We start from the raw sequence: 21557 nt of genomic DNA, 5'->3' as shown, positions 1-21557 counted from the left end.
GGGCTGTTGGCCTGGTCCTCCTAGGGGATTTTCAGGATCTTGCGGAGACATCGTTGGTGGTATTTCTCTAGCGACTTGAGATATCTATTGTACATGGTCCATGTCTCTGAGTCATACAAGAGGGCGGGTATTACTACAGCAGAGTTTTAATGTGAATGGGGAAATAATAATTAAAGGAGAATTGGATTTTTGTTTACAATTGAGGACCAGCGATTAATAATGACAAGACTTTGGGCTCCCATCTGAACCACTCTTTCTGAATTCCCTCGGCAGCAAATCCCTCACCTTGGATAAGCATCGTCACCTTTGGTAACCCACAGCAACTTGTAACCATGTCACCCTGCCACGTTCAATTATCCCTTATTCCTCCCCTATCCAGCCGCGAGCAGTTTGTAACCCATTTATTGATCTTTTGTTAGACTCTGCTTAACTATTTCGTCTAGTTTGTAGCTCTATGATCTGTGATGGACCATTTCTCTGCAAATTAATTCAGTAAGAATGAATTAATCTGTTTTTTTGTGAAAAGCTGAGGATTAAACAATCCAAGTATTAAGCAGAACTATGTCAAGTTGTCTCCTATACCATGCGGCATTGGGTTCAATGACAACTGGATTAATGACATTTAGAAGGAGTGTCCTCATTCTACCCCAAAAAAGATGGCCTTCCAAGGCTAACAGAATATTTTGTGTTCTTTGAGAACTGATCCATAGAAATCCTAGCTCAGTTACATTCCCCGTGCTGCCAATATCATGCCTGCTCTCTTCCCTCACTACTGACAAGCCCCAGGGACCCACCAGTGAGCCAAGACTCACTTTCCACCCCCAGCTTTGTTGAACTTCAGGTTCTCCCTTACACAGTGATTGGAGATCAAAGGGTCATCTCCCAATGCTGCCAGGCCCCAGTAACCCCGCAGCAATGCTTCCAACATACAGGATCCCGTATCCAGTTCTGCATAAAACCCAGGACCATCTCCTGATGCTACCAGAGTGAGGAACCATTTGTAATGTCAATAAAACCCACCCAGGACTCCTGCATATCAGAGGCTAGAGGTCCGTGCCATTTGCTACCGCACGCCCACACTTTTGCCCAAGAATAACTCCGAGGATGGAGGTCACTGCCATGATTGAGATGAGTGCCCACTCCAGTTGTGGTACAATTGAGGCATCTACAAAGTACTGAATTGCAGAACGATAAAAGTACCTGATCCCCCAGCTTTGTTGGAATTTGTGGTGGCTGCTGTGACAGCTTCAGCTTCAGCCACAGTCCTTCCACAGCCACCATACCCGACATTCACCCCAACAAGAAGCAGAAGTTCCAGGCTCAGTTATTGCCCCCCAGTCGGTGCATCTTGCATATACCAGCTTGCCACTAACAGAATATTGGCCACAGTTGTAGAATTCGATCCTGTAAGCACTGGTGAAAATCCCCAAACCACCATTTAATAATTTAAGAACATAAGAACATAAGAAATAGGAGCAGGCATAAGTTATACGGCCCCTTGAGCCTGCTCTGCCGTTCAATAAGATCATGGCTCAACTCCACTTTCCCGCCCAATCTCCATATACCTTGATTTCCCTAGAGTCCAACCATTTATCTATCTCAGCCTACAATACATTCAGAAATTCAGCATCCACAGCCCACTCGGGCAGGGAACTCCAAAGATTCATAACCCTCTTAGTGAAGAAATTCCTTCTCATCTCTGTCTTAAATGTCCGACCCCTTATCCTGAGACTGTGACTCCTAGCTCTAGACACTCCAGCCCGGGGAAACAACCTCTCAGCATCTACCCTGTCAATCCTCTTCAGAATCTTGTATATTTCATTCTTCTAAAGTCCAGAGAGTATAGGCACATTCCACACAATCTCTCATCATAAGACAGCCCTCTCATCCTAGGAATCATTCTAGTGAACCTCCAAGGCAAGTATATCCTTAGATAAGGAGGTCAAAACTGTGCATAGTACTCTAGGTGTGGTCTCACCAAGACGCTGTACAATTGTAGCAAAACTTCTTTACTCTTATACTCCAGCCCCCTGGCAATAAAGGACAACAAGCCATTTGCCTTCCTTATTGCTTGCTGTACATAAGAACTATGGGCTAGAATTTCCTAACAGCCCGCTAGTGCCCGATTGCTGACTGCTAAGATTCCCAAGATTATCGCCAGTGAAAACTTCCCCCAAAAAAGAAAAAAATTCCTCCCAGCGAAAAAAATGGGCATTGCACTCTCATTCTGGATGAAAAAGTGGAATTTAGGGTCGATTGCGTGGTTCCTAAAGAAAATGGGCGATAAATTTAAAAATCACTAAAAACTTACCCCGAGGCTGTGGGTTGGGCCTAGCAGCAGAAAAACATTAAAAATATTTTTTCAAAAAAATCACCTAAAAAATCATAAACCCATTCTGAAGACCCTTATAACCTAAATAAACATAACAGAATTTTAAAATAGTTAGTAAAAAAACAATTACTTACCTTTTTCTTGCAGAGCTACTCACCTACCGCCCAGCTCCGCTGATCCTCGTGGACATTTTTTTTCATACTTACCTACAGGTCACCGCTGAGCCAAATATCGCGCCAGGGCGATCTATGGACGGTGCACGCTGGCGGTCTGCTCCCCAGCGGTACCTCGAAACTGCCAGCGTAACTCAGGTCGGGAATTTCTCGCTCACCTGGTTATCGCTCACAATGGCCAATAGGACACTAAGCCAATGGAAATTCTAGCCCTTAAAAACATAAGAAATAGGAGCAGGAGTAGGCCATTGGGCCCCTCGAGCCTGCTCCGCCATTCAATAAGATCATGGCTGATCTGATCCTGGGCTGAGCTCCACTTCCCTGCCCGTTCCCCATAACCCTTGACTCCCTGCACGAGATTGGCTTATTTAGTCACTGTAAATCAGTGGTCATCTCCTACATGTCATAATTGCGCGTATTATAGTACAGCAACAAGGGCCATAGAATTTCCTTGAAGACGCTCCCATTCCGCTGCCGTAACTTCACCATAACTGCAGCGAAAACCCCGTTTACATGTGTGAGTGAGGTTTCCGACCAAACTTCCAGTGGAGTTACCATGCGGAGCAGCTCCAAGGAAATTTCCAGCCAGTGTGTCCTCACCAGCAGCAATGCAATCGGAGGCCTGCTCGGATTCAAAAAAAGGTTTGGTTAGTCTAATGTATGCACCTGTTGCTCACTGGTTGGTTGAGCTGTTGAGTTGGGAGTGGCTTAGCCAGTCACGTGATGCTCACCAGACTCAATAAAACCCCAGCCAGTTAGGTTCGGGGGATCCACGATGAGGCAGGTGGTTGTGAGCCTGCTGGATGAAATGTGTAATGTGATTGTTAAACCTTTGCTAATAAACCATCATCTTCATTGGTGGTCCCTCGAATGAGGATGAATAGCTTCCAAACCAAAAGGGATGAGTTCATAGATGTTTCAATGAAGGACCCGATATTCCAGTCCTGAACTCCAGGGGTGGAAGATGCCTGTGTGTGGATTGTTTTAATGTGTGGTGACCTTTGGACACCAGCCACCACACAGGCTTGACAGAGTTAGGCCTTGATCCAGTGGCAAGGGTTAACCAGGACAACTGGAGACCTGCTCTGCTGCATGGACCTAGTACGCACACATATCGCAGTGTGGGCCGGCCCATGTGGGGGGCTACTAAACCAACTAGTTCTTAATAGCAATATGTTGCTATGAATTCTTAAGCAAAGAATCCATGAAGCAAATAGATTACAGTTAGGAAATGGGTAATATCAGTTCCCCTTGAACTTTTTTAAATGACCGATGACTGAAAACTCAGGAGGAGCAGCCACTTACAGTGTAAGGAAAGCATGGACTGATAGTAGGTGCACTGTACTATCCCCATGGCATTGGCACTGCATGTCTTCCAGAGCCCATCATAGATCCAGCTAGCAATGATTGGCGTGGTCGATGTGCTTGAGATTCTCCACTCATTAGACGTCAGCGAAACAGAGGCAAGGACTAGTCCCAGGAAGGTCAGAAACAGGGAGAAAATCTGAATGACTTTCACTCCCATCCCTTCCTATCGCTGAATAAATAAGAGTCAGTGTTGAACAAGGGAACCTGGAGCTCTGTATCTGCAGAAACACAAACACGGTGAGAGTTAGTGATCTGTTTCAGTTAAAATGTCCACTCCACAGTTTGATAAATGAGCTCCTTGTTAAAATGACACAGGGTTGGTTGGATCGAGAGACTGAACGGTGATGAAATGTGCAAACAAGGCAATGGGAATGAATCTCAAAGTCAATATTTTGCATAAATAAGCAATTTCAGTCTGTCAAATACTCAAGTAAGTGAGCTACGTTTAGATAAGAGCTAATGGAAGCAAATTAATGACTTTAGAATCTTGCGTAATTGAGTGCTTAGCATAATTTACTGTTACATAGTAGAAAGTCACTGTTGCTGGCTCTGGATTTGTTACTCTTCTGGGAAAAGTGCTTTTGACATCTCTCTCAATCCTATACAGGGTCAAATAAAGAGCTTGTTGCCTGATGAGTGATCCTTTTCTCATCTCTAGCTTCAACCCTCTTTCTTTCCCAGTTACTTACTTTGCAGTTACTCTCTATTCCACCATTAATACTGCTATTGTTCCTCTGAACTTCTTTCTCTTGTTTTTCCGAAGCTTCAACCACCGAATCATAGAAACATAGAAACATAGAAAATAGGTGTAGGAGCAGGCCATTCAGCCCTTCTAGCCTGCACCGCCATTCAATGAGTTCATGGCTGAACATGAAACTTCAGTACCCCCTTCCTGCTTTCTCGCCATAACCCTTGATCCCCCGAGTAGTAAGGACTTCATCTAACTCCCTTTTGAATATATTTAGTGAATTGGCCTCAACTACTTTCTGTGGTAGAGAATTCCACAGGTTCACCACTCTCTGGGTGAAGAAGTTTCTCCTCATCTCGGTCCTAAATGGCTTACCCCTTATCCTCAGACTGTGACCCCTGGTTCTGGACTTCCCCAACATTGGGAACATTCTTCCTGCATCTAACCTGTCTAAACCCGTCAGAATTTTAAACGTTTCTATGAGGTCCCCTCTCATTCTTCTGAACTCCAGTGAATACAAGCCCAGTTGATCCAGTCTTTCTTGATAGGTCAGTCCCGCCATCCCGGGAATCAGTCTGGTGAATCTTCGCTGCACTCCCTCAATAGCAAGAATGTCCTTCCTCAAGTTAGGAGACCAAAACTGTACACAATACTCCAGGTGTGGCCTCACCAAGGCCCTGTACAACTGTAGCAACACCTCCCTGCCCCTGTATTCAAATCCCCTCGCTATGAAGGCCAACATGCCATTTGCTTTCTTAACCGCCTGCTGTACCTGCATGCTAACCTTCAATGACTGATGTACCATGACACCCAGGTCTCGTTGCACCTTCCCTTTTCCTAATCTGTCACCATTCAGATAATAGTCTGTCTCTCTGTTTTTACCACCAAAGTGGATAACCTCACATTTATCCACATTATACTTCATCTGCCATGCATTTGCCCACTCACCTAACCTATCCAAGTCACTCTGCAGCCTCATAGCATCCTCCTCGCAGCTCACACTGCCACCCAACTTAGTGTCATCCGCAAATTTGGAGATACTACATTTAATCCCCTCATCTAAATCATTAATGTACAATGTAAACAGCTGGGGCCCCAGCACAGAACCTTGCGGCACCCCACTAGTCACTGCCTGCCATTCTGAAAAGTACCCGTTTACTCCTACTCTTTGCTTCCTGTCTGACAACCAGTTCTCAATCCACATCAGCACACTACCCCCAATCCCATGTGCTTTAACTTTGCACATTAATCTCTTGTGTGGGACCTTGTCGAAAGCCTTCTGAAAGTCCAAATATACCACATCAACTGGTTCTCCTTTGTCCACTTTACTGGAAACATCCTCAAAAAATTCCAGAAGATTTGTCAAGCATGATTTCCCTTTCACAAATCCATGCTGACTTGGACCTATCATGTCACCATTTTCCAGATGCACTGCTATGACATCCTTAATAATTGATTCCATCATTTTACCCACTACTGAGGTCAGACTGACCGGTCTATAATTCCCTGTTTTCTCTCTCCCTCCTTTTTTAAAAAGTGGGGTTACATTGGCTACCCTCCACTCCATAGGAACTGATCCAGAGTCAATGGAATGTTGGAAAATGACTGTCAATGCATCCGCTATTTCCAAGGCCACCTCCTTAAGTACTCTGGGATGCAGTCCATCAGGCCCTGGGGATTTATCGGCCTTCAATCCCATCAATTTCCCCAACACAATTTCCCGACTAATAAAGATTTCCCTCAGTTCCCCCTCCTTAATAGACCCTCTGACCACTTTTATATCCGGAAGGTTGTTTGTGTCCTCCTTAGTGAATACTGAACCAAAGTACTTGTTCAATTGGTCTGCTATTTCTTTGTTCCCCGTTATGACTTCCCCTGATTCTGACTGCAGGGGACCTACGTTTGTCTTTACTAACCTTTTTCTCTTTACATACCTATAGAAACTTTTGCAATCCACCTTAATGTTCCCTGCAAGCTTCTTCTCGTACTCCATTTTCCCTGCCCTAATCAAACCCTTTGTCCTCCTCTGCTGAGTTCTAAATTTCTCCCAGTCCCCAGGTTCGCTGCTATTTCTGGCCAATTTGTATGCCACTTCCTTGGCTTTAATACTATCCCTGATTTCCCTAGATAGCCACGGTTGAGCCACCTTCCCTTTTTTATTTTTACGCCAGACAGGAATGTACAATTGTTGTAATTCATCCATGCGGTCTCTAAATGTCTGCCATTGCCCATCCACAGTCAACCCCCTAAGTATCATTCGCCAATCTATCCTAGCCAATTCATGCCTCATACCTTCAAAGTTACCCTTCTTTAAGTTCTGGACCATGGTCTCTGAATTAACTGTTTCATTCTCCATCCTAATGCAGAAATCCACCATATTATGGTCACTCTTCCCCAAGGGGCCTCGCACAATGAGATTGCTAATTAATCCTCTCTCATTACACAACACCCAGTCTAAGATGGCCTCCCCCCTAGTTGGTTCCTCAACATATTGGTCTGGAAAACCATCCCTTATGCACTCCAGGAAATCCTCCTCCACCGTATTGCTTCCAGTTTGGCTAGCCCAATCTATGTGCATATTAAAGTCACCCATTATAACTGCTACACCTTTATTGCATGCACCCCTAATTTCCTGTTTGATGCCCTCCCCAACATCCCTATTACTGTTTGGAGGTCTGTACACAACTCCTACTAACGTTTTTTGCCCTTTGGTGTTCTGCAGCTCTACCCATATAGATTCCACATCATCCAAGCTAATGTCTTTCCTAACTATTGCATTAATCTCCTCTTTAACCAACAATGCTACCCCACCTCCTTTTCCTTTTATTCTATCCTTCCTGAATGTTGAATACCCCTGAATGTTGAGTTCCCAGCCCTGATCATCCTGGAGCCACGTCTCCGTAATCCCAATCACATCATATTTATTAACATCTATTTGCACAATTAATTCATCCACCTTATTGCGGATACTCCTTGCATTAAGACACAAAGCCTTCAGGCTTGTTTTTTTAACACCCTTTGTCCTTTTAGAATTTTGCTGTACAGTGGCCCTTTTTGTTCTTTGCCTTGGGTTTCTCCGCCCTCCACTTTTCCTCATCTCCTTTCTGTCTTTTGCTTTTGCCTCCTTTTTGTTTCCCTCTGTCTCCCTGCATTGGTTCCCATCCCCCTGCCATATTAGTTTAAATCCTCCCCAACAGCACTAGCAAACACTCCCCCTTGGACATTGGTTCCGGTCCTGCCCAGGTGCAGACCGTCCGGTTTGTACTGGTCCCACCTCCCCCAGAACCGGTCCCAATGCCCCAGGAATTTGAATCCCTCCCTGCTGCACCACTGCTCAAGCCAGGTATTCATCTGTGCTATCCTGCGATTCCTACTCTATGTTCTTCCTTCTCTCTGCGCCCCTTCCTAATTCATTCTTTCCCGGGACCGCAGAAATGTGGAACCTCCCTCAGCCTTTACGTTCTCCGACAAACTCTAAGCTTTGAAACCCACGCTTGCAACTAATTAACCATTACCTCTTGATTTACCTCACCTTCTCTCCTATTCTTTTCAAAATGTGTGATGTCCTCCGGTATGTATCTTGGCATTTTGCCTAAGTTTCCTTATTAAACAGATTATTGGCTTGTCCCTTCCCAACAGTGCTTTTTTAGAGTTGTGACTTCAGTGAGGAGGCACATACTATAGTGGATTGTGAATTAGTTATAGTAAAGCAAAGACATTAGTTTAGCCTTTCATTGAGCAGTGAGGGATTCTTTGCAACAGTAATCAAATTCTATCCCTAAGTTTCCAGGTGATATGTACCTGTCTGAAGGTGCAATTTATAAATTGGATTTTACAAGAGAGCATGTACAATTTGCTCGATCACAGACTGCACCCAATTCATTAGATTTCTTGAGGGGAGCTGGATAACAGAAGTAAAGACTATGGGGAGAAATACGTGTTTGCCAGTAAAGTGTGTTACCGGCAACTGGTGTTAATGGCGTTGAAAATGGCCGCCGCGAACGGGGCAAAATGTGTTTGGGGGGCTGGAGATTGTTGGTGCAGCGCTAACCTACTGTGCAACACCCCCCCTAGTGGTGTTGGTGAAGATCTCCGAAGCAAAGTTCCTGTCGAGCTTCATACAGCCGCCGGAAGCGATGAAAAGGCCTGTGAATTAAAGGGGCCATGCGCTCTGAAGTAGTACAAATTCAAATGAAATGAAACAATGCAGTTTTCAGCCCTTTCTGGCTTAAAAAAAATTAACATTAAAAGAAGTCCCAAAATTGAATATTCAGCTTTGAAAGCTGAATTCCATACCTGACCTCAAAGAATGGGAAAACTGCCTCAGCAGTAACACAAATAGTTTAGCAAGCCAGGGAAAGGGCACCCAGGGTCTTGCACGCAGCACTCCAGCTTTGTGCAGGGGGTCAACATTGCAAGAGAGGTCCTCCACCCACAGAGGCCAGGAGGCCCTCCAGAAAGAACATAAGAACATAAGAAATAGGAGCAGGAGCAGGCCATATGGCCCCTCAAGCCTGTTGCGCCATTTAATACAATCATGGCTAATCCGATCATGGACTCAGGTCCACTTCTCTGCCCGCTCCCCATAACCCCTTAATCCCTTATCGGTTAAGAAACTGTCTATCTCTGTCTTAAATTTAGTCAATGTCCCGGCTTCCACAGCTCTCTGAGGCAGCAAATTCCACAGAAGGATGTGGGACCACATCACTGAGGCCCTCACTGGCAGCAGTGTCACCTCCAGTGCCTGGCTCCAGTGCCCAAAGAAGCTTCATAACCTCAGACCAGTGGTCAAGGTCAATGAATACATCTTCAAAAGCCGTCTCCTACCAACTGGTCCACTAGCCTCACACACTACTCAATGCATGATTCCCAATCGCTCACCTCCCAACAATCTGCACCAATTACGAGGCACATCTCCCATTCCTAGCCTCACCCCCTTGGAGGAGATAGTGCAGACCATTCTTGGCAGGGGCATGGTAGAGGCATTGGCCAGCATTGGGGCTGAAAGGATACAAGATGCTGGTATTCTCATACATTATCCTCTTTCTGGCATGCATTTGTACTTTCCTGACATCCTGTCATCACAACTGCACCCTTGTGCCTCCCTCATTTCACACACCCAAGAGCCAGTGGGTGATCAAGAAGGGGGGGAGGAGAGTGTAGACGAACAAAAAGAAGAAGATTGATTTGACACTCCCAGCCACCAGCTCCTCAAGATCAACCAACAAGGCCAGGTGCAGTACCCCGCACTGAAAGTCAGCAGCCATTGCTGGCTGGGTGTGTGTGGGTGGATCAATGATGGTAATGTCCTCTTCAAACTGTTCTTGGTTGTCAGTGAACCGCAGTTTGGTCTGATCCAAGTGCTTTCTGCATGTTTGTCAGTTCAAAAGTTTGACAACAAACACTCTAATCCTCTCCTTGGCTAACATTGTGCCAGCAACCCATTTGGGCCCCATGACCATAATTAAGAACAAACACAGGGTCATTAACGTCAATGTCGCGTGATACAGCCGCACGATCATGGTACATGTTATGCCGGTGACGCCGGGTTTCTACGTGATCATTGAGATCCGGGTGGACTAAGGAGAGCCTGGTTTTGAGTGCACTCTTCATTAGCATTTCTGCAGAGGGAACACCAGTAAGTGAATGGAGTCGCTTGCGGTAGCTGAGCAGAATCCGAGATAACCGGGTCTGCAGGGAACCGTCCGTCATGTGTTTCAAGCTTTGCTTGATAGTTTGGACTGCCCGTTCCGCTTGACCATTGGATGCGGGCTTAAACGGCGCAGACCTCGATGTCATTGTGAATTATGAACTCGTTGAATTCCGAGCTGGTGAAGCATGGTCCATTGTCACTAACAAGGACTTTGGGCAAACCATGGGTGGCAAACATGGCCCGGAGGTTTTCAATGGTGGCAGTGGACGTACATGACGACATTATTATACAATCAATCCATTTAGAGTAAGTGTCCACTGTTACTAGGAACATCTTTCCTAGAAAGGGGCCAGCGAAATCTACGTGGACCCTTGACCACGGTTTGGAGGGTCATACAATACAAGTAGCTTGTTTGAACATAGCAGGTTTCTGGCCTTGTTAAAGGCTGTCTCTTGAGATTTATCCCAAGTCCAGTCATCACCCTTGTGTAGCAATAAATGCAATGGTTCCAGCAAAGTGCTCAACCCCGGTAGAAAGTTACCAAAATAGTTGAGGCGTCCCAGGAATGAATGTAGCTCCGTCACATTCTGTGGTCTGGGTGCATTCTTGATAGCCTCCGTCTTGGAGTCCATGGGTCTGATGCCGTCCGCCGCAATCTTTCTCCCCAGAAATTCGACCTCTGGCGCCAGGAAAACACACTTGGAGCGTTTCAGCCTGAGCCCCACTCAGTCCAGTTGCTTGAGAACCTCTTCCAGGTTGTGCAAGTGTTCGGTGGTGTTGCGGCCAGTGATCAAGATGGCATCTTGGAACACCACGGTGCATGGAGCCGATTTTAGCAGAGTCTCCATGTTGCTCTGGAAGATGGCCACCGCCGAACGTATCCCAAAGGGACATCTGTGGTATATGAATAGTCCTCAGTGTGTGTTGATGCACGTCTATTTTTTTGAAGGTTCAGCCAGCTCCTGTGACATGTAAGCAGAAGTTAGATCCAGCTTGGTGAACGACTTCCCTCCTTCTAGTGTTTCAAACAGGTCATCCGCTTTGGGTAGTGGGTACTGATCCTGTAACGAGACTCGGTTGATTGTTACCTTGTAGTCTCCGCAGATTCTGACCGTCTAGTCGCTCTTCAATACCGGCACAATTAGACTGGCCCACTCGTTGAACTTGGCTGGCGATATGATACCCTCTCGTTAAAGTCTGCCCAGCTCAATTTCGACTTTCTCTCGCATCATGTGTGGAACCGATCGGGCCTTGTGATGAGCGGGTCGTGCATCAGGGACTAGATGGATCTGCACTTTGGCGTCTGTGAAGTTGCCGATGCCTGGCTCGAATAACGACGGGAATTTGTTTAGCACTTGGGCGCACGAGGCGTCATCCTCCGAAGACAGTGCTTTGATGTCACCCCAGTTCCATTGGATCTTTCCTAGCCAGCTTCTGCCGAACAGCGTGTTACAGAACCTACAAGGGAGCAAGCTATCTTAGGTCTGGTCCTGTGTAATGAGGCAGGAATAATAAACGATCTCCAAGTAAAAGATCCTCTCGGAATGAGTGATCACAGTATGGTTGAATTTATAATACAGATTGAGGGTAGTGTCTCAAACGAGCGTATTATGCATAAACAAAGGGGACTACAGTGGGATGAGGGCAGAGTTGGCTAAAGTAGACTGGAAACACAGACTAAACGGTGGCACAATTGAGGAACAGTGGAGGACTTTTTAGGAGCTTTTTCATAGTGCTCAACAAAAATATATTCCAGTGACAAAGAAGGGTGGTAAGAGAAGGGATAACCAGCCGTGGATAACCAAGGAAATAAGGGAGAGTATCAAATTAAAAACCAGTGCGTATAAGGTGGGCAAGGTTAGTGGGAAACTAGAAGATTGGGAAATTTTTAAACGACAGGAAAGAATGACTAAGAAAGCAATAAAGAAAGGAAAGATAGATTACGAAAGTAAACTTGCGCAAAACATAAAAACAGATAGTAAAAGCTTTTACCGATATATAAAACGGAAAAGAGTGACTAAGGTGAATGTTGGTCCCTTAGAAGATGAGAAGGGGGATTTAATAATGGGAAATGTGGAAATGGCTGAGACCTTAAACAATTATTTTGCTTCGGTCTTCACAGTGGAAGACACAAAAACCATGCCAAAAATTGCTGGTGACGGGAATGTGGGAAGGGAGGACCTTGAGATAATCACTATCACTTGGGGGGTAGTGCTGGATAGGCGAATGGGACTCAAGGTAGACAAGTCCCCTGGTCCGGATGAAATGCATCCCAGGGTATTAAAAGAGATGGCGGAAGTTATAGCTGATGCATTCGTTATAATCTACCAAAATTCTCTGGACTCTGGGGAGGTACCAGCGGATTGGAAAGCAGCCAATGTAACACCTCTGTTTAAAAATGGGGGCAGACAAAAGGCAGGTAACTATAGGCCGGTTAGTTTAACATCTGTAGTGGGGAAAATGCTTGAAGCTATCATTAAGGAAGAAATAGCGGGACATCGAGATAGGAAGAGTGCAATCAAGCAGATGCAACATGGATTCATGAAGGGAAAATCATGTTTAACTAATTTACTTGAATTCTTTGAGGATATAATGAGCATGGTGGATAGAGGTGTACCGATGGATGTGGTGTATTTAGATTTCCAAAAGGCATTCGATAAGGTGCCACACAAAAGGTTACTGCAGAAGATAAAGGTATGCGGAGTCAGAGGAAATGTATTAGCATGGATCGAGAATTGGCTGGCTAACAGAAAGCAGAGAGTCGGGATAAATGGGTCCTTTTCGGGTTGGAAATCGGTGGTTAGTGGTGTGCCACAGGGATCGGTGCTGGGACCACAACTGTTTACAATATACATAGATGACCTGGAAGAGGGGACAGAGTGTAGTGTAAAAAAATTTGCAGATGAAACAAAGATTAGTGGGAAAGCGGGTTGTGTAGAGGACACAGAGAGGCTGCAAAGAGATTTGGATAGGTTAAGCGAATGGGCTAAGGTTTGGCAGATGGAATACAATGTCGGAAAATGTGAGGTTATCCACTTTGGAAAAAAAAACAGTAAAAGGGAATATTATTTGAATGGGGAGAAATTACAACATGCTGCGGTGCAGAGGGACCTGGGGGTCCTTGTGCATGAATCCCAAAAAGTTAGTTTGCAGGTGCAGCAGGTAATCAGGAAGGCGAATGGAATGTTGGCCTTCATTGCGAGAGGGATGGAGTACAAAAGCAGGGAGGTCCTGCTGCAACTGTATAGGATATTGGTGAGGCCGCACCTGGAGTACTGCGTGCAGTTTTGGTCATCTTACTTAAGGAAGGATATACTAGCTTTGGAGGGGGTACAGAGACGATTCACTAGGCTGATTCCGGAGATGAGAGGGTTACCTTATGATGATAGATTGAGCAGACTGGGTCTTTACTCGTTGGAGTTCAAACATTTAAAATAATGAAAGGGATGGACAAGATCGAGGCAGAGAGGTTGTTTCCACTGGTCGGGGAGACCAAAACTAGGGGGCACAGCCTCAAAATACGGGGGAGCCAATTTAAAACCGAGTTGAGAAGGAATTTCTTCTCCCAGAGGGTTGTGAATCTGTGGAATTCTCTGCCCAAGGAAGCAGTTGAGGCTAGCTCATTGAATGTATTCAAATCACAAATAGATAGATTTTTAACCAATAAGGGAATTCAGGGTTACGGGGAGCGGGAGGGTAAGTAGAGCTGAGTCCACGGCCAGATCAGCCATGATCTTGTTGAATGGCGCAGCAGGCTTGAGGGGCTAGATGGCCTACTCCTCTTCCTAATTCTTATGTTATGTTCTTATGTTGGGCCATCGCCTGGTACAATCCATAGTGGTAAATCATGCACAGCTCCATCGTACGATACCTTCACTGCCACACTGCCAATGACTGGAATGAGTTCTTTGGTGTCAGTGCGCAGCTTGGTGTGGATCGGGCTTAGTTTTGGCCTTTGTGCCTTGATGCCTCACAGTTTCTCAAAAGCCTTCTGGCTCACAATTGACTGACTCAGCCACGTGTCCGATTCCATGGAAACTGGAATGCCGTTTATTTTGACTTTTAACATTATCGGAGGGCTTTTGGTGGTGAAAGTGTATACCCCATACCCTTCCTCTTCAGCCTCGGGTTGAGTTGCCTCTCTTACTTGTTCAGCGTGATCCACGCCGGATCGGTCATCTTCTGCCGACTCTGCCACGTGGTGAGTCAGCATGTCTGCACATTCGCTGGAGGTGCCCCTTGTTTCACAGCCCTTGCACATGTAGTGCTTGAATCGACATTGATGGGCTCGATGATTATCCCCGCAGCGCCAACATGGTGCAAATGGATTCGCATTCACGCCCCACGGCGGGCTTTGAATCATCCGAGGTCTGGCCTCTGCAGGTGTGTAGGCCCTGCCATATACAGCTCTGTCTGCTGAAGGCGTTATTTTATGCACAGTACTTGCCGGTGAGTTCCAATGCTGCAATAATAACTGTTTTGTTTTATCGTTCGTGGACATAAAAGTCTGGGCTATCATGATGGACTTGCTCAGATCTAGGGATTCGGCAGACAGCAGTTCACGATTCCAAGCACGAAAAAGTCCCGCAACACTTTCCCCAAAAATCCAGCAAATACGCACGGTCCCACAAGGCGACTCGGAGCGGTGGTGCATATAAAAGTGATACCTTGTCATCAAGATACTCTCCTTCGGCTTGAGGTGTTCCCAAACCAGCATGCACAGCTCTTCATATGCCTTCTCTGTTGGTTTCATCTGTGCTAGCAGACTTTTGATGAGGCCATATATCGTGGACCCGCAAACGGTGAGGAGAATCGCCCTGCGCTTGATCGTGGTTTCTTCCTTTTCCGGCTCGTTGGCCACGGACTGCTGGTCAAGACGCTCAATGAAGGCTTCCCAATCATCACCCTCAACAAATCTCTCAAGAATACCAACGGCAGCCATAACTGCGTGAATGTTCATGATCGGTTACTTGTTGCTAATTGTTACATTTAGAATAACTCCACAAGACTGCACATCTTCAGCTCAAACTGTTCTGACCTTGGTCTCTTTATTGTAACTCCAGCATGAAGAAGCAGCATGGTAGACTGCCTTTTATACCTGCTTGCCTAGGGTGTGCAGGTGACTCTTGGGTCTCCCACAGGTGCGCCCCCTGGTGCAAGTCTTACACATTTAATGTTTACATGCATAATAGAAAGTTTGCTTTGTGGTGGCTTTTATTTCAGCACTGTGACCAAGAGGACATTGTGATGGTCAGTAACAGAGGGATGGTAAGGTGGGGTCTAATGTTGAAAGGGGAATTAGGGTTGTGGTCACTGGGACCAGAGGCGGATGATTCCATCCCAGATAGCCCGGCCAGAAAGGGGCAGTCTTGTATACAGCCTTCCTTCTGCTTCCTCCTGTTTGGCTTCTTCCTCATCTGTGTCTTCCTCTTCTCTTTGCGAGTGGATGTGTAAATGTGAAATGCCAGCATAAAATGCTGGAAATACTCAGCTGGTCAGGCAGCATTTTGACCTGCGATGTCAACTTTCTTTCTCATTCCATGGCTGTTGCCTGATCTGTTGAGTATTTGCAGCATTTTCTGTTTCCTCAGAGGCCATCTTTTACCATTCGAAGTATTGCAAGTGTCCAGCAGCGCTCCCTATACACTTAAAAAAACTTTAGCATCTATTGCAGCAAGCCATTACTTCAATAAAATCAAAAGGACCCAGTCCAAAAGTTTAAATACAAACTTACCTGAAAGATGTATGTGTCCCTTTAAGAGGTGGTGACATTGTCAATGTCAGTGTGCTTAGGACCCAGCGCTGAATTCAACATTAGGCTCGAAGTTCGGGTTTGTTACGTTAAGTTGCGGTTGCACACCGATTGACGTCATAGTACTGCCATTTTGTTTGGAATGGTGTTGACATTTACCGGAAGCGCAAAGGTAGGGACCAAAACTACGGCTGCAAAGGACCCAGCACCAACTGGCGAAAGAGCAACTGCTGGCATTTTAGCGCCATTTAAAGGCGTTATGCAGTGACACTAAGGCCACGAATTTCTAGCCCTCTGAGACCAAAATTGTTAAGTCCTGACTCTAATGTACTGACTTACACGAGACACATGCTGAAGTCAAGGTCACTCAGGACCTGCACCTTTAATTCCAGCTCTCCCCAGTCTTGCACTTGTCTGAGACCTCCCTTTATATACCACAGTGGGACAGGTATGGAATGTCTCCTGCAAGTGCACCCCTGGTGGTAAGGTATGCTTATTGTTACAGGTCATATCCAGTTACAGTCATGTATAGCATGGTAAGATACAGTTATATACAGTACTGTGAGATACATGACATCACCCTCCCCCAAGGTCTTATTGCCTTTATAGATTCAGTCTCTCAGGTGATCTGCGCTCTCGCGTAGAGCGTCTTAGTTGTGGTTCAGTTGTTTGTCTTGGTGCCGATTTTTCATTCGGTGTGATTGCTGGTATCTCGCCTGGGGATTCTGTTTCGTTCGGTGTGATTGCTGGTATCTCGCGTGGGCTGTCTGTTGAGACTGCCCTTTCCTCAGGTTGTTCCACTTGTCTGTCCACCAGGTGTGGTGTGAGTTCCACATTGTAGTCTTCCTCTGGTGCTTCAGTGTTATCAGTGAATCTACTTTTTACTTGCTCTACATACCTCCGGCAGGTTTGGCCATTGTCCATTTGTACAACCAGTAGCCTGTTTCCCTCTTTGTCTGTTACTGTCCCTGCAAGCCATTTGGGACACCGGCCATAGTTTAGCACAAACACTTTGTCCCCTATCTCATTCCACCTCCCCCTCGAATTTCGGTCATGGTACTCAGTTAGCTTTTGACGCATAGCCTCAACAATTTCATGCATGTCTGGGAGGATTAACGAGAGTCTGGTCTTTAAGGTTCGTTTCATCAATAGTTGCGCGGGGGGAGCCCCAGTCAACGAATGCGGACGAGATCTGTATACCAGCAGCAGTCGCGACAGGCGGCTCTGCAGCATGGGACCTTGGATTCTGAGCATGCCTTGTTTAATGATCTGCACTGCTCGCTCCACCTGGCTATTGGAGGCCGGCTTGAAAGGTGCCGTCTTAACGTGATTTATACCGTGGTCAACTATAAAATCGTGAAATTCTGCGCTGGTGAAGCACGGACCATTATCACTGACCAATATGTCAGGAATGCCGTGCGTTGCAAACATGGTTCTAAGGCTTTCCACAGTGGTGGAGGTGGTGCTCGAGTTTAAAATGGTGCACTCGATCCATTTTGAAAATGCATCAACGACTATGAGGAACATTTTCCCATGAATGGGCCTGTATAGTCTACATGCACCCGCGACCACGGTTTGGTGAGCCAGGGCCAGGGGCTTAGGGAGGCCTCCCTGGGGAAATTACTGAGTTGGGCACAAATGGTGCACCGACAGACGCAGAGCTCCAAGTCCGCGTCAATGCCAGGCCACCAGACATGAGATCTGGCTATGGCCTTCATAAGGACGATCCCCGGGTGCTCGCGATGGAGCTCCCGGACAAACGCCTCCCTGCCTCGTAAGGGCATAACTACTCAGCTGCCCCACATCAGGCAGTCTGCCTGCAAAGAGAGTTCATGCATGCGCCTATGGAAGGGTTTGACCTCCTCGGGGCAGGCATCATGAGCCTCTGCCCAGTCACCGGTTAAAACGCATCTTTTAACTAGAGAAAACATGGGGTCGCTGATCGTCCAGGCTCTGATTTGGCGAGCCGTCATGGGCGAACCTGTGGATTCAAAGGCATTCATTGCCATGACCATCTCACAGTCCTGTTCGTCAGACCCTTCTGTGGTCGCCAGGAGTAGCCTGCTAAGTGCGTCGGCACAGTTTTCTGTGCCTGGTCTGTGCCTTAGCGTCTAGTCGTAAGACGCCAGCATAAGTGCCCACCGCTGAATGCGCGCTTAGGCGTTGCCGTTGATTGCCTTGCACTCGAATAGAAGGGATGTGAGGGGTTTGTGGTCGGTTTCTAATGCAAACTTGGCCCCGAAAAGGTATTGGTGCATCTTTTTGACACCGTACATGCACGCGAGCGCTCCTTCTCAACCATACCGTACCCGTGCTCCGCCCGCAAAAGTGACCTGGAGGCATAAGCAACGGGCTGCAATTTACCCGCATCATTGACGTGCTGTAAAACGCACCCGACCCCATATGCTGACGCATCACATGTAAGAACTAACTTTTTACCTGGGTCAAAAAAGGCTAAAACACTCTTGGAACATAGGAGGTTGCGTGCCTTATTGAAGATGCGTTCTTGGGCGTCCCCCCAAAACCAATCGCACCCCTTTCTGAGTAGCACGTGGAGAGGCTCCAGCAGCGTGCTCAAGTTCTGCATAAAGTTCCCAAAGGAATTGAGTAGCCCGAGAAAGGCGCGCAGTTCCGAGACATTCCGGAGCCTGGGGGCCAGGCGAATCACTTAGGTTTTGGATTCGGTTGGGCGGATTCCATCAGCGGCAATCCTTCTGCCCAAAAATTCAACCTCAGGCACGAGAAACAGACACTTGGATTTCTTAACTCTTAGGCCTACCCGATCCAATCGACTTAGTACTTCTTCAAGATTGCAGAGATGAGAGTTGGTGTCCCTGCCCATGATGAGTATGTCATCTTGAAACACAACTATCCCCGGGATGGACTTGAGTAGACTCTCCCTGTTGCGCTGGAATATAGCAGCTGCCGACCTGATGCTGAACGGGCATCGATTGTACACAAAAAGGCCTTGATGTGTGTTGATGGTGGTGAGTAGCTTAGACTCTTCAGTCAGTTCTTGCGTCATATACGCAGATGTGAAGTCAAGTTTTGAGAAAAGATTTCCTCCAGCCAACGTGGCAAATAGGTCCTCCGCTCTGGGCAGCGGGTATTGGTCCTGTAGGGAGACTCTGTTTATGGCAGACTTGTAATCCCCACAGATTCGCACGGATCCATCAGGCTTCATGACGGGGACGATGGGGCTTGCCCAGTCGCTGAATTCCACGGGAGAAATTATGCCTTCTCGCAGAAGCCGGTCCAGTTCGTTTTCAATCTTTTCCCTCATCACATAAGGCACAGCTCGAGCCTTGTGATGGACCGGTCTGGCATTCTGTGTGATGTAGATTCTAACTTTAGCCCCTTTGAAGGTGCCCACACCTGGCTGAAAGAGATGTTCAAAACGGCTTAGAACTGTTGAGCAGGAGTCCGTTCCTCTGACGACATGGCGTGAACATCATCCCATTTCCAATTGAGTTCTGCAAGCCAACAGGGCTGGGAGATCCCCAGGGACAATCCACAGGGAAAGTCGGTGTACCATCCCTTTGTGTGTGACTAAGAGCATGGCGCTGCCAAGGACTGGGATGATTTCTTTAGTATAGGTCCTTAGTTTGGTGTCGATCTTTGTGAGTTTTGGTCTGTTGCTTTTGTGCGGCCACAGCTGTTCAAATTGTTGAACGCTCATGAGGGATTGACTGGCCCCCGTGTCCAGTTCCATGTTGACGGGTATCCCGTTGAGTGGAACCCTCATCATAATTGGAGGCGTCTTGGTGTAAGAACAGTGGACATTGATCATGTTAACCCGCTGTACCTTGGTGTCCCGTGCACTGTTCCAACCATCTTCTGGTCCGCTTTCTGACCCTTCCGATTTGTATACCAGCCGAGCTGCTGTTTTTCTGCGCATGCCCTGTGTAGTTTCTGCAAACGGCATGCAGAAATCGACACACCCTGGTTGAGTGCCTTCCCCCACATCTCCAACACAGACCGTTTCCATTGTTTCTGAAGGATGAGCTGCATCTGGCTGATCTCCCTTGAGCTTCTCTCAACCTGTTGTTGATTGCTCGCATTGTGGGTCGATGAGGTGTGATCAGCCGTTCATGTGGCCCTTGATTTTGATGGCTTCTGGTGCCACTGTCTGCTGTTGAAGGCCTGCTCTCCTGCCTTTGCCTATGTGTGGGGATAGCGGTTTGTTTCACAATGTGAACCCCTTGTTCCGATGCCTCGATGGTTGTCGTACCCGAAGTAAAGATCAGCCTCGTTTCTTCTTCGCCTGCCAAGAACATCTGTGCGACCAGTGCTGCTGCCTCTATAAGCTTTCGGAATATGCCTGCATGGCCTATTCCTTCAATGAAAAAGTCTCTCATTACTTCTCTCCTTAGTTCATCGGGGAACTCACATGAACTAGCCAGCTTCCGAAGTTCCGCCATGAAGTTGGGTATGCTTTGGCCCACACAGCGTCTATAGTTGTAGAACCTGTGTCTGGCCATGTGTAGGCTGCTCGCTGGCTTCAGGTGTTCTCTCACCAGTGTGCTCAACTCCTCAAACGACTTGCTTGCTGATTTCTCGGGTGCCAACAGGTTAATATCTGAAATTGTTAAACTCAATGTTCAGGCGTGAATGTTGTAAAATGCCGAATCAAAAGTAAATCGCTGTTTCACCCGGAAGGAACGTTTGGGGCCCTGGACGGTGGGAAGGGAGGAGGTCAAAGGGCAGGTGTTGCATCTCCTGCGCTTACATGGGGAGGAGCCACGGGAAGGGGAGGGGCGGAAAAGATGTGTTTGGTGGTGGGATCCTGCTGCAAGTGGCAGAAATGGTGGAAATCTGTTGAATGTGGAGGCTGGTGGGGTGGAAAGTGAGGACAAGGGGAACTCTATCGTGGTTAAAAGAAAAATGTGTTTTCTTTGCTACTGTTACTTTGCAACTAATTTTATTTTCTTGCATATATTTTTGAAAATATAATAATTTATGTACCTGTTCCTTCGATGGAAAGGAACAGAGTTAACAGCTACCTACTGGTGTGTGATAACTACTGCCCCGTAGAAGTCTACTTAGTACTGGACTGCGTGATAGATTGGATTGCACGCTCAAAAGGCCTTAACATGTTTATGAGAAGCCAAAAATAAAAACATCAGATATAATCAATACAATATACCAGTGATAACAACAACAACTTGTATTTATATAGCACCTTTAATGCAGTAAGACTTCCCAAGGCACATCACAGCAGTGCTATAAGACAAAACAGATACATTTTATACTGAACCACATAAGAAGAAATTAAGGCAGGTGCTTGGTCAAAGAGGTAGGTTTTAAGGACCGTCTTAAGGGAGGAAAGAGAGGTAGAGAGGCGGAGAGGTTTAGGGAGGGAGTTCCAGAGCTTGGGGCCCAGGCAGCTGAAGGCACGGCCACCAATGGTTGAGCGATTATAATCAGGGATGCTCAAGAGGGCAGAAATCTCGGGGGGTTATGAGGCTGAAGGAGATTACAGAGATAGGGAAAGGCGAGGGGTGATAATTAGTTAAAGAAGAAAGACTTGCATTTATATAGCACCTTTCATGACCTCAGGGCGTCGCAAAGTGCTTCACAGTCAATGAAAT

General features: G+C 46.7%; 1 protein-coding gene across 1 annotated transcript in view; it reads right to left on the bottom strand.

The window, feature by feature from the left end:
* Positions 1-4030, bottom strand: part of LOC139265255 (claudin-15-like) — a 34463-nt gene extending 30433 nt beyond the window's left edge. Inside the window, exon 1 of the mRNA XM_070882194.1 lies at positions 3811-4030. Coding sequence (XP_070738295.1) covers positions 3811-4030 — 220 coding nt within the window. The remainder of the gene's footprint in view (positions 1-3810) is intronic.
* Positions 4031-21557: the final 17527 nt, after the last annotated feature.

Source organism: Pristiophorus japonicus, chromosome 6 (assembly GCF_044704955.1).
Source record: "Pristiophorus japonicus isolate sPriJap1 chromosome 6, sPriJap1.hap1, whole genome shotgun sequence".
Classification (NCBI taxonomy): Eukaryota; Metazoa; Chordata; class Chondrichthyes; family Pristiophoridae; genus Pristiophorus; species Pristiophorus japonicus.
Note: the sequence above shows the minus strand (reverse complement) of the source record. Positions and strands in the feature narration are given on the sequence as shown.